The sequence below is a fragment of the Martes martes genome, assembly GCF_963455335.1.
Source record: "Martes martes genome assembly, chromosome: X".
Classification (NCBI taxonomy): Eukaryota; Metazoa; Chordata; class Mammalia; order Carnivora; family Mustelidae; genus Martes; species Martes martes.
The window spans coordinates 20,239,742-20,265,210 of NC_137897.1; the positions used below are offsets into that span (position 1 = coordinate 20,239,742).

Consider the following 25,469-nt stretch of genomic DNA (forward strand, 5'->3'; position numbering starts at 1 on the left):
CCTGTGCTGTTTCCTTTATTCCCGTGACTTATTCATTCCATAACTGGAAGTCTGTGTCCCCCACTTGCCTTCACCCATTTTGTTCATCCCCGCCAAACCCCCGCCCGGCAACCACTCTATTCATAGGTCTGATTCTGCTTTTTTAGAAAACAAATATAAGTATCTATCAGTTGCTACTTTGTGCCTGGTATAGTGCTATGTAATGAGAAAAGAGCAGCACATCAGAAATTTAACAATGTATTGGAAGCTTACAGGAAATTCATAGTTTAATAGGAATAATATTAATGGTCTATAAATACCAATAATAAATACAACCATACACTTAGCCAAAGGAGTGCAATCCAAACAACCATAAAATGTAGTTTTCAACTCATTAAATTGCCAATGAATAAAAAAGGAGAATAGTCAGTGTTGATTTGAATGTTGGGAAATAGGCATTCTGTAATCTACTAACAACTTCTTGGATGTAATTACCAGATACATGAAAATTATTTAATATATGCACACACACACATATACACATATACCACAAAGTTAGAGCATTTCTTGGAAGTGTGAAAAAATGGAAACAACGTCAATATTGTACAAAGGGGGATGGGGCAAGAACTTTATGTTACACTTCCATAGTGGAGTACTATGCAGCGTTACAAATCATGACATAAAACTGTTATTTATATACAAGTTTTCAGACCAATGTGCATAGCATTTTATCTGTGTAGAACTAAATACACACATGCCATGAAAAATGGTGTCTTTCTCTAGGTGGTGAGTTTTCATTAGAAAGAAATTACTTTTACTCCTACTCTGTATTTTCTTCTCTTTTTTTTAAACTTAGAATTAATACTTATTACCTGTAAAGACAAAACAATGAAGAAGAAGAGGCAGATTAAAACACAGGAGTTATAACACATTTTTTTTTTTTTAAAGATTTTATCCATTCATTTGACACAGAGAGAGAGAGAGATCATAAGTAGGCAGGCAGAGGGGGGGAGGGGGAAGCAGGCTCCCCGCTGAGCAGAGAGCCCCATGTGGGGCTTGATCCCAGGACCCTGGAATCATGACCCCAGCCAAAGGCAGAGGCTTTAACCCACTGAGCCACCCAGGCGCCCCGGAGTTATAACACATTTAAGGCTAGTCCATTAGCATTTCCTTGAGCTCTATTTTGTGTTTTTAAGGCTGTTCAGGAATAGTAGCTAGTTTGACCCTCAAAACAACTCTGTGAGTTAAGCATTACTTCAGCTGAGCAAAAAGAGCCTCTAGAACACACTCACAGTAGGAGCGTCAAATCAAAGATTTATCACCAGTGAATTAAAAGAAAATTGTACACATTAATCAGTGTTGGAAGCCCAAGATGAGACAGACATTGTAGAGATACCCTCCCACTTTGTTCTCTTTCCCCCAGGAGATGCAGTGGAGGCCTGTGTGCTGACTTCTTAAACCCAGTGGGGTAACTGTGAGCAGGTGGAAACTGCCAAAATCAGGTTCTGCACACAAAGCATACTAAATAGGCCCCATGGGGAAAACTGTTTCTTCCATAATAAAAGTTGGACTAGTATTGTGTGGCCACATGCTTTCTTCCACCTGCAGTTTGCTGTATAATGCTTCCAGCGAGGCTCCTTGCAGACTTAAATATCGTCCTCCAAATTTCAGGACAATCCCTGTGATCTGTAACAGGCATTGCCTGGGTGCATATGCCCCTACACATACAAATAAAACACTTTTAAAAAGCAGTGTTTTTACATTTTAAAATTTTAATCTCCTGGGACGGGTATTAATATTCTTCTTGTGTAGCTACTAAAGTCAAGACCATGTAAATGTGGTTGACTAGATTGACATAGTGCTGGGGAGTTGCCCAGCCTGGACTTAAAACCAAGTTTCTTGGGACACCTGGGTGGCTCAGTGGGTTAAGCATCTGCCTTCGACTCATGTCTTGATCCCAGGGTCCTGGGATGGAGCTGGCCAGTGTCTCCGGCTTCCTGCTCAGCGGGGAGCCTGCTTCTCCCCCTCCCTCTGCCCATCCCCTGCTCCTGCTTGCTCACACGCGCGCACGCGCTCTCTCAAATAAAATCTTTAAAAAAGTTTCTTGGTTCCAAGGCTCATTAATGTCCTGCCACCTCAGGGGTCCCCAAAATTATTTTTGGCTCTGAAATTCTAAAAGTTTGATTCCTTGTAAGAGGAGAACTTTAAATTATGCAGCATGTTGCTCTCTCAGAGTGAAGAATCAGGGCACGGTAAGAAGAAAGTGATTGGTCAGCCATGGTGTAACCACTAAGGACACCATCAACCTTAAGAAATTGTAGGGTCAGGACCAGACAGACAGCTACGTCTGTCTGTTCACCATTGTATCTGCCTTAGCGATCCCATAAGTGAAAAACTTATTCTCCAGTTCATTAAACCATGGTTAGCATGACTATATATATATATACATGTATACACACACACACACACACACACACACACACACACATATTCAAATGTGCTCAACTAAATTTTGTTTTCACTTTCGACAAGTCTCATGTTGTTCCACCAGTAGAAACTGACAAAAGGACCTAAGTTTAGACTTGGCCAAAAGCACAGTATTCCTAATGGATAAATTTTAAGTTGCAGAGCTCTTTTTTCCATGGCAATTTTCTGAGTTATTCCATCACTGGAACTTCTGAAAATTCCTTTTCAGTAGAGCACCAAAGTAATTCTGTTGCTCTGAAATTCTTGATAACTTACTTAATATAGTACAGAGGTTTTTTTTTTTTTTTTTTTTTTTTTTTTTTGAGGTAAAGCTTGGTTTCCGAGCTCTCGCTGTCCCTGTGTTTTCCACTGTGAAGCTCTGAGTGGGTAGAGAACACTTTGCTGGGGCTGTAGTGCTCTTCTGAGGAGCCAGGACCTTCCGAAACTCACAGGATTCATCATAAAGAGGATTACAATGGATTTATTGTACATAGGAAGTGAGTTATGAAGTGTTTTCTGTTAGGCATCGTTTTAACAGGGAATCTTTCTTGAAAATTTGGTGTTGGCAGAAAAGAACACTCTCGCCTGAATGAACAAATTATTTTCTTGAGCAGAGATTTTCCCATAAACTCAGTCTTCCTTGAAGAGTTATCGATTTACTTCTTGGCTTATGAATCACTAGTAAGACTAAAGAAATCAAAAGGAAAATTAAAAACATATACTTCCAAGTGAGCAAAGAGTTGAATCTTTTTATTTTTCACCCTCTTTGATGTGTACGTGGTTAGAGAAAGCTCAGGAGCAGCTAAGTAGCCATGTTCTTAGTAGTTCTTGGCGTAATCAGACCCCACCCCCAAAAATAACCATTATTGATTAAAAGACCAAATGTGGGTAATACAGACGTTGATGTCTGCTGTATTTCTGGGATCTTCAACTTCTGTATTTAAATGTTAGTAATAATCAAATCAGGTAATAGATATTTTTAGTCATAAGGTCATGGTAAGTGTGCCCAGAATGTGTTTCACAAACCTGAAGAAATGAAGAAGATGACACATTCTCACGTCCCCTTTCTAGAAAGCTTCAGTAATAAGTTTTATTTTTTAAACAGGACGGGAAACACATTGGTTGTTCTGTTTCTTGAATACCACATGCCCCTTGCAGCTTCAGGATGTTTCTGTACATGCTTGTTCTTTGCGGGGAATGTTTTTACCCACCTCTTTCTTGTCCTCAGATTTTTTTTAAATTTTTTTTTTAAGATTCTATTTATTTATTTGACAGAGAGAGATCACAAGTAGGCAGAGAGAGAGAGGGGGAAGCAGGCTCCCTGCCAAGCAGAGAACCCGATGCAGGACTCGATTCCAGGACCCCGAGATCACAACCCGAGCCGAAGGCAGAGGCTTAACCCACTGAACCACCCAGGTGCCCCTTGTCCTCAGGTCTTAACTTAAATGACAGATAGTTCCAGAGGGAGGCTCTTTCTGATTCACTTTTGCCACTCCCCCACCATTGTTCTCACAGTATTCATACTTACCCTTATATTCTGATATTTGTATGTATTCTACTTATTTGTGTGCTTGTTAAATTGTGTGGTTCCTTTTGTGATGTAAGGTCCTCTAAAGCTATTGTATCTCAAGTGCAGGCTGACTGACCATGAACTCAGTGAAGTGTAAGCTTCAGAGGTACTTACTTATATTAGTAAATTTATATCATTTTCTTCCAGAGGGCTCCCAAATTTAATGAGTACTGCCCCCCAAATCTGCATTTGTTTTGACCACTATAGCAGATACACTTTAAGAATTCAAAAATAATTTTCAAAAGGATGATATTCAGGCTCCTCTGGGCCCATTGTTGGATTTTAGGGTTCATTTAAAGAAGGGATCTACTGCATTGAAGCAATTTAACTTAAAACTGTTCCTTAATTACATTCTCTTGTTTCAGTTAGTCTCATTGAGCTAAAACTATCCTGAGTTTGACTTTCTATTCATCTAGAGGACTTAAATTCATTCATATCTATCACAGTACTTGTAGTTTGTGGGTGTTCTTTTTTTCTCTTTTCTCTGTTACCCAGTTGTCCCTTATCAATGTTACTTTTGATTTCTGAACTATATCCTGCTTATTTCTTTCACATAGTTTGCCAGATAGAAGAGCAGATTCCCCCCAAAATGGCAAAAGGACTAGGATACATAGGTTGTCTATCCCTGACCTAGGGGAAAATATGAAATCCCTGAGTTAAAATACAGCAAAACCTTGAGGTGCAGGAAATACCATTTTTGCTCAGGTTGCTGTTCCTAAAATGACCTCACCTAGCTTCTCTGCTTGGCTGATTTTTCAATTCTCACAATAGCAGAGGGCCTCCCAAGAGTTACATCTGCTCCCCTCTTCCCACTCCATGAGTTAGGTATTTCTAATATGTAATGCTCTAGCTCTGTATAAAAATCTCCCTTAGAGCACTCTTCCCAACCATTCTTCCTTTTGTTTTCTTACTTGTCCCCCCCCATGGAGAGATGATCAGCAACCTGAGAAGTGGAAGAGTATGTTCCATTTCTCTAGCTTCAGCACCATGGAGAATGCCTGGTGGCTTGGACGGCTCAATATGTACTGGATGACTAGATGGTGAAGTCCATGAATAACTAGATTCCAGTGGAGGATGCAGTGGGAATGTAAGGCTTGATCTGAAACCACCAAATAAGTTGACATTGACTTAGTGGAGGGGCAACACGACGTGCAGAGGACACAGTGCGAGAAGAGGCACAGAGGTGGGAGTTAAGCACATGGCGCTGCCAGGGCGACGAGGCAGGGGTATTTGGAGCTGTGAGATTATGTTGGCCAGTAGGAGACCGCACAGGAGTGGCAATAGTTAAGGTCTTAAACAGAAAATACAGCTTTGTTTGTTTTGGATGCACTAGGCAAAAGGGGAGCTATTGCTGTTAGAATCCAAAGGCCAGGGGAGGTTGTAATTGTTTTCACTGAATTTGCTGAGTCTTGCTGTTCTTGTTGTTTATTTAATTATTTTTCATGAGAATGTGAGGCTATAATTTCTCTCTGGTCTTATGCTGTATGACGTAACTAATATGGCTCATTGGGACAGAACTGTTGGGAGCATTAATTAGAATTATTGTGTTATACAAGCATTTAAAGTCAGAGTCCAATGTTGGTAATTGGAAAACCTTGGAAGACGTAAGCTTCGAACCATTCTTTATGCTTTAGCATCACACGAAGATACTAAATGAGAAAACCAAGAGCTGATGTGATTAATGTCTAACATATTGATCCTGAGTTTAGGGGCAACTATTATTTGAATGACAAAATGTGTCACGTTGCAGAAAAAAAAGTCTCACTTTCAAAGAAGTTTATTTTTCTCCCTTTAAGATACTAATGCAAACTTAAGTTGTCAACTGAAATATATGAGAGGAAAGACTCTTTCAAACTCCTTTTAAATGCTTTCTAGCATTAGAGAGTATATTTAGTTGGGGAAAGAAAAAAAGAAAAAGCAATCTTGTACTTAGCTGTCAGTCTTAGAACCACAACTTGGGAACCTGAGGCTTCCAACTATGTCTTCTGAATGAAGTTCTCAACTTGATAGAACAGGAAAAGCTGATTGCATTCTACTGAAAATAGTTGGATTTTATTTAATCAAGTGTGCCTGCTTTCATCATAGAATTTGCCATTAAATGAAATTAATATTAAAAACACTTTTCAAGGGGCGCCTGGGTGGCTCAGTGGGTTAAAGCCTCTGCCTTCGGCTCAGGTCATGATCTCAGGGTGTTGGGATCGAGCCCCACATCGGGCTCTCTGCTCAGCGGGGAGCCTGCTTCCTCCTCTCTCTCTGCCTGCCTCTCTGCCTACTTGTGATCTCTCTCTCTGTCGGATGAATGGATAAAATCTTTAAAAAAAAAACAAAACACTTTTCAAGATGATTTTATTGTGCTTTTTACATCGAAGTTTGGGGCCATATTAAAATTATCAAGTACTCATCCCCAAGTGCTCTGTGGTAGAGTATATGATCAAAGAGGACTGACAAGGAGGTAAACGTAGAAATTTGAAAAAGCCATGCATAGGCCTGAATTTCAGAAGTATCCTCCATGGAAAGTTTATTTTTTATACAAAGTATCTTAAATTATTGTGTGCTTTTCACAAGAGCAGAAACCATGACTGAGAGAGCGGAATACCAGACATATCATCGTTCTGACATCTTGGGAAGGAAACAACAATGGCAAATTTAGCTGTAAGGCAGGCAAGGTATTCTTCCTTATGTATTTCATTCCTCTAACAATTAAGGGTACTCATGGCTTGTTCTGATGAAAGGTAAAGTCACATCAGAACTTCTACAGATAGGTTTTCTCCCACAGGAGACTTAAGAAACTATACTGGAACTCCCATGGAGTTTCAGAACACATCTTTGCCCAAACATGCCTGTATTCAAGACAGTCAGCCAGGGCTTTGTAGCTGCCGAAATCTCCACCTTTGCCAAAACAAAATAATCCCAGATTTCCCTGTGTGCTGCTACTAGACAAGTCACTTCGTTGCTTAAAACAACAGCAATGTATTGTTGCCTAGAATTCTCTAGGTCACGAACTGATGTAGGGCTTGGCTGGGCATTTTGTCTGCTCCAGGCAACAATGGCGGTAGTCATGCTCTGGCTGCATTTGGCTGGTGGCTGAGCTAGTGTCGGAGATACAAAGCTCCACTCATATGTCTGGTGCTTCAGTGCTCTTCCACGTGGCCTCTCTATGCGCACGTGATGGTTCATCCTTCAGTTGTATGGCCCAAGTTTCCTTTACGTCATGGAGGCCAGCTTCCTGTCCAGAGAAGACAGAAGATGCCTCTTCCGTGTTAGGCCTGGGACTCACACTGTGGCAATTCTGCTCTGTCCTCTGGTCAGAGTAAATCACAAAGTTGGCTCAAATTCAAGAGGAAAGGAAACTAACGCCATCTCTTCATGATGTGCTCTGGGCTCATCTCTCAGCAATGTGTACAAGCAAATATAGGGCAATGTGGGAATTTATAGTTGAACAGATCTGGCATTGAATCATGGTTCTACCTCTTCTCATTTAGGTAATGCAATCCAATAAAGGCTCACCTGAGCAATGTCTTCTTTATTTGTGAAACTTCCTTGGATAGTTATGAGAATTAAGAGACTTACATATAGAGAGTGGCATATATCAGGTGCTTAAGAATGTCTGTTGTTGTTGTCATTATAATTTTTATTATTAAATAAATGTTGGGAAAAACCTTCTTAGCATACTTCTTCCTAGAATTCTTTCTATTCAGAAGGCAAACTGAAAGACTAGAAGAAAATTGTGATGCTCTTCTGAGCCACTCCTGTGAGATGCTCTAGCCTTTTCATGTCAGAAGCCTCTTGAATGGAAGGGAATCTTAGAGAATTAAGGATAAACCACACATTCAGAATTTTAGGCTGATCGTGAAAGAGATGAAGATTGCTGATTTTCACCCCAACATACAAATGGAATAAAATCCTGAGAGGAAAGATATAGGACAATATATCACAGACTTCCTATCAATTGCTTTGGTTACGTAATTCAAATATGTAATAGTAATATAATCATAGGAAGTAGACTCTTCATTATGAAATATTGTATGTGATATATAACACATAGATGTATATATTTTTGTTTAATTTCTTACATATATTTGCACATACATATGCTGAAAGAGAGTCATTCTTTAACCTTCCCAAAGACAGTAATTTATTATTTTTGTTGCGTGAAAGGAAGGAGCATTCTACACATGTAGCACGTACTTCGGTCAGGACTAGCTTCATGGGCACATGACCTGTGCACTTGAACAGGGGCCCATGCTTAGAAGTCCTCATATTTGTCACCATCTTGAAAACCTTAGTAATTTTTGAAGAAGGGGCCCTGCATTTTCATTTTTATCACTGGGCCTGGCAAATTACTTAGCTTGCCCTGACTTCAATACACTGTTTACTATGAAATCATCCAATTTTGATTAGAGATCTAAAAAAAAAATTAATGTTTATTTGTATGTGCAAATCAGTAAGTAGATACATGTATAAAATATTCATAGATAAAATGTCTGTCATTCAGCAAATAGCTATTGAGGGCTGACTTTTATGTATGTGGACAGTATACAACTTTCATCATGTATCACTATATTATTTGATATATTTTTATCAGAAAGAGAAATCAAGAAGTTTTGCAATTCTTGAGACAGATGTTCCAAAGAATGTTACCAGAAAGCTCTTTATTAACTCTTCAGGGGTGGGGGTGTGTGTGACAGGTACATCCTTTCTCCTTAAGGGTCAACCCAGAGGTGTCTCTTGTAGCCCACTCAGTTTCCACGTACTCACTCAGCCAAGAGTAGTAACCTTACTGTCACAAAAATCATTTGCATTGTGCAGAATAAAGTGACACAACTGCCAAAAACAATGTTCATGACAAAAAAAAATAGTTCTTTTTTCTCTTTTTACAAATAAAATTAAGTATGATAACGGCATGTTGAGCTTGAGGAATGGATGGAGCTCGGTCTTACTCTCTTTTTTCTACGTGTGGTTTTAGAATCCCTTTGGCTATGAATTAGTCATTCCTTTATGTAGAAACAGTCTGATATAAAACATCAGACAATTTCCAGAAACTCTGTTATTTTGAGGGAAACTTTAAAAGATAAAAAATAAGCAAACGGTCAAATTAAGTAAGTCAGTAAAAGCTGTGATAGTGAGGAAGTTCTCCTGGCTTCCAAAGGCTTTGAAAATATAAAGTAGTAAATCAAATTTCATTTTGTCCTCATAGAAGCCATCATGAGAGCTCAGTCTCCATCCAGAACTGGCATTACTAAATGTTTGCTTCTTAGTAATGATAGCCCTGGTAAGAAAATTGCCAATCTTCAGCTTATTCAAAAATCCTAAGTCCTTATTAAGCCCAGTCAACAAATGTGCAGTTCAAATTCTATTTTTGCATCTCCCTGAAAAATCTCTAATTAAAAATACAATGATTTTTAAGTATCATGCTAAGGCAGTGGATTACAGTTTATGCCTTCTTATTTCTAAATGTTAATATGAAATTCCAGCATTTAGAGGGTCCTCCCCACTTTTTATAAATGTTAATAAAGAATTTCAGAAAAACTAAGACTATAAGCAAAATCTCTGTATTTATGTGAGAGCTTTGATGACAAACGCCTGTGGTACGCACATACACTCAAGTTTTTGCATTATTTATGACCAAGAGAAATCTTAACTGCTGACCTTAAAATACTTTTAGCTACCTTACTATTTTCTTAGCGTAACAAGTAGAAAATTGTTTGTGTCCTGGGGAATCCATAATAAAACCTCAAAGGCACATTGCATTTTGGTCAAGGTATGGATGGTAGATTGGATTACTCTTGAGCAAATATTCATTCCCAATATCTCCCACCCCCATCTAGGTGAGAAGAGTATATACATCCATGATCCCCTGATGTTGGGTTTGGCCATGTAACTTGACATGACACAACCTGAGACTTGAAATGTGCTTTTGTGATTCTGGGCTTGGGCTCATTCTGTTCCTGTTGTATCACTGCCATGAAAAGAGGGTACAGGTAGCCCCTGGTGCAAAGAGAATGAGAGATACATAGAGTGGACTTGGACCCTCACTTCAGCTTGGAGCCAGGCCCAAACAAAGTCAGCCAAGATCATAAAAGCTCAGCCAGCCTGCAGAAACATGAGAGAGAAATAAGTTCTTGCAGTATGCATTGAATTTGGGTTTCTTCCTTTCTACACAACACAACTGGGACAACAGCAAACTGATTCAACACACTCTTCAAAGAACTACACTGGAATTTTTAAGCTCTTCCAGGACAAACTCTGGTTCAATATATACACAGGCAAGGCATTATATTCATTGCTAGAATTGTTAAACTGAGACACCAAACAATATGAGATTATCTGAAAATAACATTCTCTACAAAAATTATCTATGCAAAATTACTAAGTGTTTATATTAAAATACACATAAATTTCAGTTATACTGTCAACAATATGTTCATCCTGACATTCACCAAATATTTTTTAATATCTATTATGTATTACCAAGCACATGTGAGGATCATTTAGATTCCTAACCAGGAGTGCACAAGGAGTGGCCCAGAGTTCAGTAAGCACAGGATAAGACCCATCTAGGAACTTTCTGACATGTTCTCCTCATCACCTTCATCCCTTGTTGTCTCAGTTGGTGTCTAACCTCTTTCCTGCTGACTTGGCTATTTTCAGAAGTTTTACTACTATTACTGTTCAGTACATTTCTCTACTTCTTGTTTTTGACTTTCTGTTTTTACAGCATTTTAAATAAAATGTCATCAAGAAGAAAATGATCCTGGGAAACCTACCGTCCTAGTTTAGAGCAATTTGGTTCTTGGGAATAGGAGAGAATAATAGCAAACTTCTCAAATTTTTACCACGATGCTCTGTTCTATCGGCTTCAAGCAAATCACGTAGCTTTACTGTATCTCGGTTTCCCTCTCATCTGTCAAATGGGGAAAAGAATAATACATACCCATGCTCCTCCGCACTGAAAACACTAAACTAAAGCAAGCTTTTCTTTCTCTTTATTTAGAGGCAGTTTTCAGCCATATCAAGTTTTCTTCTTATGAAAAAAGCAAAAAAAAAAAAAAAACCAAAAAAACCCCTGCCTTTCACTATAATGCATCTCCTGTGTAGCATCTCCCACTAAATGAAAATGCATTTCCTTTTTGTAAAAGCAAAGAAACAATCTCATACAGAAAAACTTTTTTCTAAATTTTTCTTCTAGCATCGCTGTTACGGATATGCTTGTGAGTTTACTGCTGCACAGTGGTCCAAATGGCCCAACATAGATCTTGCTATTGAACAGTTTGCTATTATGATTGATAAGTTCACACCAGTGTTGTGTTTCATAAAATATGTATGTTGTTTTGTTTTATTTGTCTTTGTTCTTTCTTATTTCTCCACGATGTTTTCGTTTGAAGTTGATGTGTCTGGTTCAGCTGTAGCTTGGTCATTGCCATATGACCTTTCTTGGTGTTTGTTTGTCTTTGGGGTCCTTATCTAGTCATCAGTCCAAAAACCAGTAAAAGGAAACAAAAACTGGTTTCATTTAAATAGTAAATGGCTTGACTCAGTAGAAATATGAAAGGGAACTATTGGTTAAAACCATTATTGAGGGTTGCCTGGGTGGCCCAGTTGGTTAAGTGTCTGCCTTCAGCTCTGGCCATGATCCCAGAGTCCCGGGACTGAGTCCTGCATTGGGATCCCTGCTCAGCGGCGAGTCTGCTTCTCCCTCTCCCTTTGTTCCTTCCCCCCAATTCATGCTCTCTTGCTCACTGTCTCAAGTAAAATCTTTTTTTAAAAACCCATTATTGAAATTTTCAGGTATAATTTCTGTATTATATACTTCTCTCTATTTATTTTATTACCTATATATCCTCATTGTTATGGATATTTGAGAGCTTTCTTATTCTTTAAATTCCTCTACAGTTTTAAAAGTGTCAAATTCGGCTCAGGTCATGATCTCAGGGTCCTGGGATTGAGCCCCGCATCGGGCTCTCTGCTCAGCAGGGAGCCTGCTTCTGCCTTTCTCTCTGCCTGCCTCTCTGCCTACTTGTGATCTCTCTCTCTCTCTCTGTCAAATAAATAAATAAAACCTTTTTAAAAATAAATAAAGTGTCAAATAATGAAAATAGAGTTAAAAAAAAAACTAAGTGCCAAGATAAAACTCATATTGAACAAAAAAAAAAGAAAGAAAAAAAACTCATATTGAATGACCTAGATTAAAACTAAAGTTTAATAGGAAATACTTATCTTTTTTTAAAAAAGATTTTATTTATTCATTTGACACAGAGAGAGAGAGAGATCACAAGTAGGCAGAGAGGCAGGCAGAGAGAGAGAGGAAGGGAAGCAGGCTCCCCGCCAAGCAGAGAGCCCGATGCAGGGCTCAATCCCAGGACCATGGGATCATGACCCAAGCCGAAGGCAGAGGCTTTAACCCACTGAGCCACCCAGGCACCCCAATAGAAAATATTTATCTTGATTTAAAAGCCCAGTGTCTTTTATGAATAATTTTCTTAAAATGATAGCAAGTGTACATATGCCTTAATAGTTACCACAACAATAAGAGTGCCATAGAACCTGAAATTTAATAATTCTGGAGAGAGTTTCTTCAGTTTTGCAAAGGCATCACTCTAAGCAGTGAAGAAGCTAATTACTTTATGGCTTGTTGATTCATTCTCAGAAAATAAATTTTTAAATATCATACTCAGGTCCTAAGGCTCAGCTCAGTGTTACATTATACATAACATGGTTGCGACAGACCCCATAAACCACGTGCCACTGAAAATAGGAAAGGACCTCCCTAATGCAAACACCAAATATTACACATTAATCACAATATGGCTTTGCCATCAATTTCACATTCACATGTAACTGCAATGCGCATAGCCATTTTCTTTTGAATGATTTTAGGTGCATTTAAAAAGCGCATTATACTTAGAGACACTGACATTTTTAAAAGCTGTTCAAGTTGAAATCAAATTAGAACAAACCAGTTAATATTTGTTTTAATAGGAACACAAATGACTCAGTGTTGGAAAAGCCAGTAATAAGTTGTTCTACTTTGCTGTCGTAATGCACATTTAATGTGTTGTCCTTCACACAGCAACGTGATGCCACCATTAGCAGAACATCTGCTTTCTGCTTGTTTTCAAATGCGACAGTGAGTTTTTTCTGAAGCAGCTACACTATAGAACTTAATTTCACCAAATTCTCTAGATGCCTTCACTAGAGGTACTGAGTATAAAAATTTAACTCTTTACAGAATGTATTTTATTCATTACTTTATTATGCTTGTACTTTAACAATATTCTTCAGTGGATTAATGTATTGGTTCACACTGAACGAGAACTTACTATCTCTGTTAATTAAGAGTAAAAATATTTGGGATATTCATAGGAATTGTAAGCTCTGGTACCAAAATGTTAACAGTTTCTATGTATATTCAAGAGAATTATGAGTGTTTAAATTATTTTCTATGTATTTTAAGTTTTCTGTAATGGGTAAGCTTCACTACCCATTCTTGAAATGCTGGCTTGCCTTCATGTTTATCTTACTCTGTACTCTTTTTCTTGCCGATCTCATTCATGTTCATTCTTCCATTTTCAAATACTTGCTCATGACTTCAGATGTGCATCTCAAGGTCAGACCTCTCTGAACATTCAGCTTCATATATATTTCTGCTTGTCTGATACCTTCCCTTGAATATTTATCAAAGGTGCTTCACATGCAACCTTTTTAAAAATTGAACTCACATCCATACCCCCAAATTACATCCATCCTGGTGCCCAATGTTGGTACACTGTACACTTGCAGATTCCCCAAACTCAGCAGGTAATGCAAGTGTGAGTGCATGCTCCCTCACCATGGATATAAGCAGGCATTTGGGACACTGTTTTCTCCTATACCGTCCATATGCAAAGCAGCATGTGAGTCTTGCAGATTCTGTTCGGATATGGCTTTCTCATTTGTGCAGGTTTCTCTATCTCCAGCGTCACAATCCTGCAATACTGCACAAGTGTCCAGAATTCTTTTTCCTACATGTTTCTGTTTTGTTTTCGTCGTTTCTGTTAATCTGTTTTCTATATTGTGGCCACAGAGATCTTTAGAAAATGCCCACCTGGGGACGCCTGGGTGGCTCAGCTGGTTAGGCAGCTGCCTTCGGCTCGGGTCATGATCCCAGCGTCCTGGGATCGAGTCCCACATCGGGCTCCTTGCTCGGCAGGAAGCCCGCTTCTCCCTCTGCCTCCGTCTGCCAGTGCTCGCTCTCTCTCTCTCTCTCTGACAAATAAATAAATAAAATCTTTAAAAAAAAAAAAAAAAAAAAAAAAAAAAAAAAAAAAAAAAGAAAATGCCCACCTGATCAGGTCCTGTCCCTGCTCTAATACCTTCAGTGGTTTTATTTTGCACCTGAAAAGAAACCCAAACTCCTTACTGTTCTTCTCATTGATTTTCGCACTCAAACAAGAGTGGTCTTCCTCCAGTCTGTTGAGTGCATCAAACTTATTCTTCTTTTGGACCCTTGCACAGGCAGGTCCCTTAAGGAACAGTCTTGAAACCCTGCCCCACCTTTGTTATTCTAACTCGAATCTATCCTTTTCCTAGGTTAAAACACTAATTCTTCGGGATAGCCTTCCCAAACTTACTGAATCAAATAGTATCTTACTATTTTATCACCCTGTCCTTTACCTTCATAATTTTGAACAGTTTGTAATAAATACGTGTGTGTCTGTCTGTCTGTCTGTCTGTGTGTCTACTGGATATATATCTGTCTCTCCCACTAGATGATAAGCTCCATGAAGGCAGGGTGTGCCCATAGTTTGTTCACCATTTTATCCTCAGTTCTCAGTACATCACATAGCCAAATTCCTTACCAGTAAGTGACTATTGAATGGAGGATTGTGATATTTTGTATTCAGGAAAATATTAAAGTGGGGGGTGAAATATACAAGGTCTGGTTGGTATTCAGAGTGCACAGAATCAGATCATGTTCACTTGCTATGAGAATGCATGAATTTGACTTTGAGATTCCACTTCTGAGTTGAGTAAAAAAGACAGAATAGTTTCTTCTAAATAAGAGAGCTAAGCTAAGAGCGTATTTCCTAAGGGTCTTCTCAACTGAATGCTCAGGGTGATTCTATCATGAGCAATGTCCTTGCAATAAATATCACATGAATTTTTTGCTTATAATGACTTTAATTGTAGTTTATAGCTGAGATCCTTCATTTTGATGATCAAAATTTTGAATAATATGACAAAGAGAAAACAAAAGAAAAGGTGAAAAGAGAAAGTAATTGACCAGGGCTGATTACAAGATACGATACAGAAGAAAGTTGCTTATCCACTGTCAAAGAATCTTTGCCTCTTCTGAGCGTAAAAAAGAGCTCTTCCAACACCCCTCTCTGACTCTTGCTCCGTCTTGCTATTTTTAGGACTTTGATCAAGTTCCTGGCTATAGTAAATAGAAATTAAATACATAAATGAAAGTTTTTAAATTGCACGAGCCTCCCTCTCTTCACCTGTATAATCTAGTGACTAAAAGTGACCAGAGGTTGTGTACGATGAGGCACAGGGCACACTTGTAATGCCGGGGGTCCTCAGTAAATGAGGAGTTCTGATGATTTTCATTTTATGGTATTTGTCTTGCCTCCTTCCTTTTTCCTCTCCTATCCCTGTGACTCCACAGCAGACAGATATTTTAGAGAACAGGGTGAGAAAAGTTATACGTCCTATCCCACAACTCAGTCACACCTCAGTTGTAAAAAGCAGTCTGGGGAGCTAAGTTAATGACATTTTTACAGTCACAACCCCTTCTTTCTTAGGACACATCTCACTTGTCTTGTAGTGGTTGCGAATTGGTTTTTCCATGCTGTCCCTTCTTACCTGACCCGTGAGTGCACACGCATGCGCCGAGATGCTTAGTTTGACCATGCCACTAAGAGTGAGCATATAAAGAAAACAAATGAACAACAAACCCAAACCTCTTAAGCCATCAGATTATAAATGTTTGAAATTCCCCAGTGTCCCTTCAGAACTTCCAAATGGTGTTTTCTTTGCAGGTAAAAATCTACTCTCTTGACATATAGCTTAAATGACTGCTAATGTCTAAAATACCCAAACTTTTCTCTTTGCTTGGCAGGCATTCTTTACTTTTTTCCCTTCATTTCGGAAAGAGATTCCTGACAACCCTTCTGTAAAGCTAAAATACACAGGCCTCTAGTGTTTAAGTTGACTGAACTTGTGCCTTTTTAGGCATCTTTTTTTTTTTTTTTCTTCTTCCTTAAATCCTTGTACTTTTCCTATTTTCACCCAAGGAAAATTTTATCAACTACCTGGTCAGAACTTACATGATTATGATTATGTATACGTTGTTATTATATTTGTTTGGCAGATTACTCCTTTCCAAGTAAATTAATGACATTTCATTTGAAACTTTTATATAACCTACACGTTTCCTGTAGAATCTAAGATTCTTTTCCATTTGTAGTAAGCACCGGTAACAAACAGGCAATACTTGGTTTAGGCTAGTCCACCAACCTGTCAGGATAGCATCTGAAGCCTAGACAGGCCAAGGTATGGTCAGGTTGAGAGGCATGCTGGCGGCGAGCCGTCACCGAAGCCCAGATGTCCATGTTCCAGTTGAATGGTCCATGCATCACTCCTCATTTTGTTATATGACCATTGCTACACCTTTGAAAATAGTAGAACATAAGAATAATTTATTGCTGCTTACATTTAAAGTTACTCTGATGGGAAGAAGGATGAATGAGTTGTAAACCTTGTGGATTTCCAGGTAGTACCCTGAAGACACAGGGGAGGGCTCATTCATTACTACATACTCCACTCTTGGCATGGTGCTTAGCTTTATATGTATTTGTTAAATAAATGACAAGTAGAAAGAGAGTAGCTGCTGAGTTGATAAAACCTGAAGACATTAATGATGAAACAACAGACCCCTTAAAGTTCAGTGTCTGAATGCAGCCTTTCAGTTTGGTATTAGAAGCCTCAAATTTGCCTGTTGTGCCACATATCCCATTGGAGCAGTGGCCTGATGGATGCTAACAGCTGTGAGGCGCAGTTGTTTCAAAGAAGGCAGAAAACCAAACAAACCAAAACAAACCACAGCATTAGAGACTTCAAAACCATTTGTTCTAAATTTAGTACAGTTTATGCAACTTGGGAGTTCTAGCTACAGTTATGGTCAGAAATTCTGTAGTCATTTATTTTTTCTAGGCGTGAGAGGCAGAATAATTAAGATTACCCTCAATAATTCACATGCCCATATAATCACCTCCCATTGAATGCAGGAGGCATCTGTGTTTATGAGGGGATATCACTCTCATAATAAAGTTATGTTATGTAGCACAGCTGACTTTAAGGAAGGGAGATTATCTTTGATGGACTGGACCTAATTAGGGGAGCCCTCAAAAAGGGCAAGTTTCCTTCTTCCTGGAGAAAGGGATTCAGGTACTGAGGATTCCACATAAGGGAGATTCTCCACTGATGGCTCTGAAAATGGAGAGGGCCAATGGCAAGGAATGCAGTCAATTTCTAGGAGCTGAGAGTGGCCCCTGTCTGACAGCTAGCAAAGATACAGAGACCCTAGCCCTGTAGTGACTGACAGATTAACTCGATTCTGCCAACACTGAGAATCTTGCAAGTGGTCCCTTCCCAAGAACCTCCTGAAAAGAATGCAGCCCAGCAGCAAGACACCTTGAGAGTGAGGACCCGAACAGAGAACACAAATGAGTTGCATCTACACTATTGACCCACAGAAATGTGAGATAATAGATAGGTGTTATTTTAAGCCACTGTGTCTGACATAATTTGTTACGTAGAGATGAAAAACTAAGGTACTGGGTATCTCAAAGGATGGATCAAGGCTGATTTTTAGGACTTTCTCAAAATTTCAATCCAAGAAATATTTCTAAACAACTAATAATTTGTGAAACTTAAGAAGTGTTTTCTCATATATACTTTTATTTCATCATCCCACCAATTCAGTAAAAAGAATATCCTTATTCTCCACTCTAAATGTTTTTAACATAATGTCATATAGGGTAATTTTACTGCTCAAGATCACAAAGGCAGACGGTGGAATGATGCCTAGAATTTAAAACAAGACCAGGTACAATTAAGTATTACTGCTCTTAGTGTGTGAAGACAGGATCAGGATTAAATCCTTAAGATTCATCAGAACTAGGGCTAGGGTGAGGCAAGTGAGGCTTGAGCTCAAAATTTAAGGTCAGGGGTAGATCAAACAATCTGAGCAATCAAGATGAATTATGCTTTTATTCAATATTAAACAAAATGAGGTCAATGCCAAAAATCCAGGATGAGAAAGTATCACACTTTTAAATAAAGATACCATCCATGGGCTGGAAATAGTCTTAAACAAGTGAGGCACAGACTATCAGGATCATCCATGTGTAGGGTCAGATCCCATCTCTTTAAAACTTTAATATTTTTTCCCCCATTCTCCTCACCTTAATCCTGGTCCTGACTCAATAACATGTACCCTAGACACTTCCTTGTCTTCCAGTTACTAGGATGTATTAATGCCTCCTAGTAACTGGAAGACAAGGAAGTGTCTGAAGGTTATTCAGAAATTTTTATTTTATTTTATTTATTTGAGAGAGAGAGTGAGAGAGGGAGAGATCATGAGGAGGGGGGAAGGGTAGAGGGAGAAACAAACTCCCCACTGAGCAGGGAGCCCGATGCAGGACTCAGTCCCATAAACCTGGGATCTGACCTGAGCCAAAGGCAGCCACCCAACCGACTGAGCCACGCAGGGGCCCCTATTCAGAAGCTTTCTAGTCGGTTGTTTTGGTTTCTTGGCAAGTGGCAAAGTAATGTGTTCAAAAATAGTTTTCCTTGGGGCGCCTGGGTGGCTCAGTGGGTTAAGCCTCTGCCTTCCGCTCAGGTCATGATCCCAAGGTCCTGGGATTGAGCCCCGCATTGGGCTCTCTGCTTGGCGGGGAGCCTCCCCTCCACCCCGCCTGCTTCTCTGCCTACTTGTGATCGCTCTCTCTCTGTCAAATAAAAATAAAAACAAAATCTTTTAAAAAATACTTTTCCTTATCAAACTCAACACGCAAAAAACAAATAATCCAGTTAAGACATGGATAGAAGATCCTTTTCCAAAGAAGGCCTCCAAATGGCTAACAAATATGTGAAAAGATGTTCAACATCACTCATCATCAGGGAAATACAAATCAAAACTACAATGGGATACCACCTCACATCTGTCAGAACGGCTAAAATCACCAACACAAGAAACAACAGATGTTGGCAAGGATGAGGAGAAATGGGAACCCTCTTGCACTGTTGGTAGGAAGGCAAACTGGTGTAGCCACTCTGGAAAACAGTATGGAGTTTCCTCAAAAAGTTAAAAATAGAGCTACCCTATGATCCGGCAATTGCACTGCTAGGTATTTACCCAAAGGATACAAAAATACAGATCTGAAGGGGTACATGCACCCTGATGTTTATTGCAGCATTCTAAACAATTGCCAAACTGTGGAGAGAGCCCAATATCCATTGACAAATGAATGGATAAAGTAGATGTGGAATATTACTCAGCCATCAAAAAGAATGAAATCTTGCCATTTGCAATGGAGCTAGAGTGTATTATGCTAAGTGAAATAAGTCAGTCAGAGAAAGACTAATACCATACAATCTCACTCATGTGTGGTATTTAAGAAAGAAAACAGATGAACATATAGGAAGGGAGAAGATTAAAAAAGAGAGAGAGCAAAACAAACTGTAAGAGACCCTTAATGACAGAGAACAAACTAAGGGTTGATGGAGGGAGGCCAATGTGGGGATGGGCTAGATGGGTGATGGGGATTAAAGAGGGCACCTGTTGTGATGAGTGCTGGATGTTGTATATAAGTGATGAATCACTGAATTATACTCCAGAAACCAATATAGCACTGTGTGTTAACTAACTAAAACGCAAATTAAAAACAAATTAAAAGACCCAAATAGAGTTCTCTTTATCTGCCAAATTGGCCCCTGGCTATGTTAATCTGAGCGTGGTGTCACAGGTATTGTGCTCATCAAAGACAAAGCATCCATTCCTCCGAATTAGTAACAGATGGAGCCTGTGTCTCCTAAACATCATCCCCTGGGCTGGAGTTGATGTCTAAGAGAATGAGGCATGGGAATGAGGAAGCCTTCAGAAATTCAGTCCTTTACTGGCAGTGTAGCCATTGAAATGGCTGACATGGTATTGGAAGCAACAGGTTTAAGAGTGGACAGTTTGTCTGAGTTGGACTGGAGCAGAACATAAAGATGAACAAGGTCTTGAGCCACTGAAAGGCTAAAATCATTGTCAGGGGCCAAATCAATCTAGGTCCCTTCTGCTTGAGAACGTGTTATAACATCATTCACAGAGGAGCAGGATGGGTGAAGGCACAGGGGAATACAGTTCTAACTTGCACAGGGGAATACAGTTCTAACTTACCCATTCTAACAGAATGGTGACAAACCAGGTTTTATAACCTGACTCCTTTTCCATGGTTTCAGTGTCTATGCTCAACAACTATTTTGTATTGCCAGGCTTATTAACCTGGAAATATGTCTAAAAGTGACCTACTCAAGAAGTAAATATTCACTCAAAAACCTAAATATTTAATTTACTAACAAGTAAAATGGGAAGTTGGAAAATCTTTTTTAATAAATTGAGAGTACATATTAGCATATTTATTCGAACAAGTCAGATGTTTTTGCATTGGCTACAGTAATGAATCGAGCCCTGATTCTATTGAATAAATTTGTGCACCCAGAGGAGGGAGTATACAATTTTATCTTTTATGTACATGCATGCAACCTAAGAGAGTAATAACATTCAAACTAGTTGCCATGTCTACATTAGAATTTATAAAGAAAAAAAATAAAACTCAACTGGCATGCTGACTGGTTAGCTATGTAGAAAGAACACAGAAAGTATATTCCTTCAAAGAAAACTAGCTTTGAGTAAATTATAGTAAAATTCTCTATTTTCTGAAATTATAACTATCTGTAGGCACAAATAATCTGTAATGTGACAAAGATTAGGGCCTGAACATGGATTATTTCACTGCTGCCCATTAATAATTATTATTAATGTATGAATTATTCATCCAGTTACTAACTGATTTAGTTCTCAAGCAATATTTTTTGTTATTTAAAATTACAAAAAATACAATTCTGAGCTAAAGAGTTTACTGATACTGATTAGACCAAAAAATCTAGCTTTTTTTTACCTATCTATATCTCTAGCTCTCTAGGTAGTGAAATGGGGCAACTCTAAGACTTACCTCAAGAAAACAGAATGGAAGACAACAGAAGATTCTACCTATAGATATATTTCAGCTAATAATCTCAGAAGAAATGACAGAACTCCAGAATTATAATTCAGCAGCCCCTAATGGATTAATGGATGACACTGATGATCCTTAACGACTGCCAACATTACCACAAAGGAAACAGCAGATGTTATGTGTCTCCTAATGGACTTAACATAATGTCACTTTGGGGGTGATTTTGCCAGCAAAGAGACAAATAATAAACCTTAATCGGAAAAAGCTTCCTATAACTATTGAAGATAAATGATACTGAGCATCAGGTATATTGAGTTATTCTATCCTTTGTAATGTACATGATGGAGAATTTTCTATAATAAAATGATTTTATTACAAATATGCCTGTAAATTTGGAAACCCAAGTAAAATGGAAGCATTTTTAGCAAAATATAAATCACTAAATAGGTCCATAAAGAAGTATAAATCTTCCATTGAATGAAAGAACCCAAAACTGTAGTCTTGATATATTTTCAGGGCAAATTTTGCCCTCAAAATGTAACGGGGTCAGCCAGGTTGAAAGGTCATTACACCAAATGATGAAGGAAAAGCTAATCAGCACATTAAGTAAGCTCTTAAAAGCCATTCAAGAAGATGGGAAATCACTCAACCACTTTAACAGGCTAACTCTCCTTGATACAAAGACCAGATGAGTATGCCCCAAGAAAAAAATACTTGTGTCAAGCTCACCCATATACATATTCTAAATAAATTCATAGCCTATGCAGTACAGCAGTGAATTAAATGAAGAAAGAGGCTGTGTCCAAGGAATACAAAGATCATATGATATGAGAAAGTCTGTGAATTGGAATTCACTATGTTAACAGAGAAGAGAAAGCATTTTATCATGTTCTGAAAGTAGAGGAAAAATAAAAAACCTTTGATATCTGTCAAATAAATAAATAAAATTTAAAAAAATGTTGAAAAAAACCTTTGATAAAAATTCAACACCAGTTCATGCTAGTAACTGTTAGGAAACATATTAGAATAGAATTTCCATATTCTAAAATCAGCAGCACACATACATAAGTATGAAATGTTAAAACATTCCCACTAAAGTCAGAACAGGACATGGAGGTGTGGTACCATTTCTACCATTCTAAGCTGTACTGGTTGACAGAGCCAGCATATAGCCATACATAAGAATACCAAAATAAAATATATGGATTATGAAAAGAGATAATAAGATCCTATAATTAACAACTCCAAAGAAATTGTCAAATATTCAAATGTATAAGGCACTTCAGGAAACTGATGTAGCCCACTACAGCAAAATGAGAAGTCTAGCCACACAAAATAAATGGTAGAATACATCGTGGAGAACATAACATTTGAAACAGGAGCAATATCCAAAATATACCCCCCCAAAAAGAACTAAGAAATATGTCCATGATCTTTATGGAACCAAATATTTAAAAAAAGTTACTAATAGACTTAGGTAAAAGAAATCTCAAATAGAGCAATTCACCACGCTCATTTACAGTGTACAGAATATTGTACAGATGTCAATTCTACTTCAATTATTTACAGATTTCTGCCTTACCTGATGGATTTGACTCTGGGTCAGCAGAAGAGACAAAGCCCAGCACCAACAAGGTGTCAAGGTATGACACTGAGTGAGGACTGAGGGGAGAATCCACCCAAAAAGAAGGGGCAACAGAGAGATTTGAACCCCCTCACCCCCGGCTGTCAGTCTTGGAAGGTCCCAGTCATGGCTGCTCAGCTCTACTCCCACCTTACTTCCTACTGGGGGTTCTGAGGGAAATGAAAGCCTTGGTCTGATGTGAGCTAACTTCACCAGACCCTGCAAGTCAGGAGTCAGAAAGGACCCCTGTTTGACGTCTGCATAATTCTTCCACCACCAGTACTGAGAGGAGTCCCCTAGAAACCCACACGAGATTTTATGCTGGGAAGACCAAATGGGCGTGGTCGGAAGTGCTCACCCTGACTTCCGCTACATGCGCAGTGGAGCCTGAGTTCGTTTGAGACGTGGAGAGGTGTGGTCTCACACCAGCAAAGGACGAGTGCCAGGACTGGACAGTTGTCAAGGTGAGTAACTTGCTAGACCCGGAGGGATACACTCCTTTCAGAACTGAGGTGCCCCAAAGAGCCCGGTCCTATTCTGGCACACCCCACCCCCAGTGTCCCGATCTTGTGGCCGAAGCATGACTGTTAGGCCTGAGGGCCCTCACTTCTGCCTTGCGCATTTGTGGTTTGGGAGGTCTTTGGCTGAAGGGGCAGCCTCAAGTCAGCAGAGGGTGGTTTCAGAAGACGGATCAGGAGTCAAGTTTAGTACTCTGAGTTTGAACTGAGTTCCCAGGCTGCCATGGAAGAGAGCAGGTGCACGGAGTCCCGCTCACCCGTTTTGTGGGTTCCTAAAAACAGTACCGTTAAGGGAATAAGCAGAGGCAGCTTTTCCTGGAGCCCAGGTAGAATATCCTTATCAAGGCTAGACCCACCATCTCTTCTTCCATATTCTAGGGTGACATCTTCATCAACCCAACTGCTTGCACCTGACTCCCGCCTGCCGTCTCTGACCAGTGTCACCATGCCTAGAGGTCAGAAGAGTAAGCTCCGTGCCCGCGAGAAACGCCGCCAGGCCCGTTCGGAGACCCAGGCTCTGAAGGAAGCTCAGGCTACCGCAGCAGCGGGAGAGTCCCCCTCTGCCTGTGCTCCCTCTGGGGGTGGACCTGCTGCTGCGACTCCTAGGCATCCTCAGGGAGCCGCATCTTCCACTGGAGCCAACGCGGCTCTTTCAGGCGCCGATTCAGATGAAGGTGCCAGAAGCCAAGATGAGGGGAGCCCCAGATCATCTAAGGGCGGAGAGGTCTCCCACAGAGACCCACTAAACAAGAAGGTAGTTTTGCTGGTGCAGTTCCTGCTGCAGAAGTATCAAAAGAGAGAGCCAGTTACGAAGGCAGACATGCTGAAGTTAGTCATCAAAAAGGACAGGCATCAGTTCAACGAGATCCTCAAGAGAGCCTCCGAGCACATGGAGCTGGCCTTCGGGCTGGATCTGAAGGAAGTGGATCCCATCCGCCACTGCTACACCCTGGTCAACAAGCTAGACCTCACCGATGGCGGGATGCACGAGGACGAGAACATGCCCAAGACCGGCCTCCTGATGGTCGTGCTGGGCGTGATCTTCATGAAAGACAACTGCGCCCCCGAGGAGGAGGTCTGGGAAGTCCTGAATATGATGGGCGTCTACGCTGAAAGGAGGCACTTCATCTACGGGGAGCCCAGGAAGGTCCTCACCCAAGATTTGGTGCAGCTGCAGTACCTGCAGTACCGCCAGGTGGCCGGCAGTGATCCTCCACGCTTCGAGTTCCTGTGGGGCCCGAGAGCCCACGCCGAGACCAGCAAGATGAGAGTCCTGGAGTTTCTGGCCAAGATCCATGATACCGTCCCCAGCGCCTTCCCGTCGTGGTATGAAGAGGCTTTGAGAGATGAGGAAGAGCGAGCCCGGGCCCGAGCCGCCGCCAGGGCTCGCACCGCTGCCATGGCCAGCGCACGTGCCAGGGCCTTGGCCAGCAGCTTCTCCCACCCTAAGTGATGTCTGCGGCCGGTTGCCCAGGTGCGTCAGCATTCGAGTGGCGGACGGTCAGGGCGGGGCTGGAGAAGCGGGTGTCATCTTTGGGCTCCTCTTGTATATCGGTAATGTGGAATTTCGCCCCTTTTCTTTTCTTTTCTTTTCTTTTAGGTTTTATATCCAATGTTGAAGTTTGAAGCAGATTCTTTTCTCTGTGGAACGAAAAAGCAGTCTACGTTTTAAGTAACCGACGGCGAGGGTGGATCTAGAAGAAACACAGTGAATATTGTATTTGTGTTCCTGTTATATCTCATAAACTTAGAGTTGTTTTCTTCTCTTTTCTTTTTTCGTTCTCTTTTTTCTTTCTCCTTTTCTTTCTCCTTTTTTCTTTCTCCTTTTCTTTTGCTTTCTTTCTCTTTTTGTTATATTTCAAATGTTGTTTCTTTAACAGAAAGTTTACATAATTTTCACATTTAAGTTTAGTCATAATTTTGGTTGGTTATTTCTCTTTAATAGCTTTAGGATTAGGAGTTTTGTTAGTTAGTAGACCAAACTGGGAAACCTTTCCTATTTACCAAAACAGAACAATAAGACATGGCATTGTAACAGGCTT

The 25,469-nt window shown here is 39.8% G+C and overlaps 1 protein-coding gene across 1 annotated transcript; it reads left to right on the plus strand.

Moving 5' to 3' along the window:
- Positions 1–23,872: 23,872 nt before the first annotated feature.
- LOC308336940 (melanoma-associated antigen B18-like) lies at positions 23,873–24,880 on the plus strand (the record flags this gene model as incomplete). The annotated part of the gene is made up of 1 exon (XM_080794871.1): positions 23,873–24,880. The coding sequence occupies one exon, from the start codon at positions 23,873–23,875 to the stop codon at positions 24,878–24,880; it is 1,008 nt and encodes a 335-aa protein (XP_080650997.1).
- Positions 24,881–25,469: the final 589 nt, after the last annotated feature.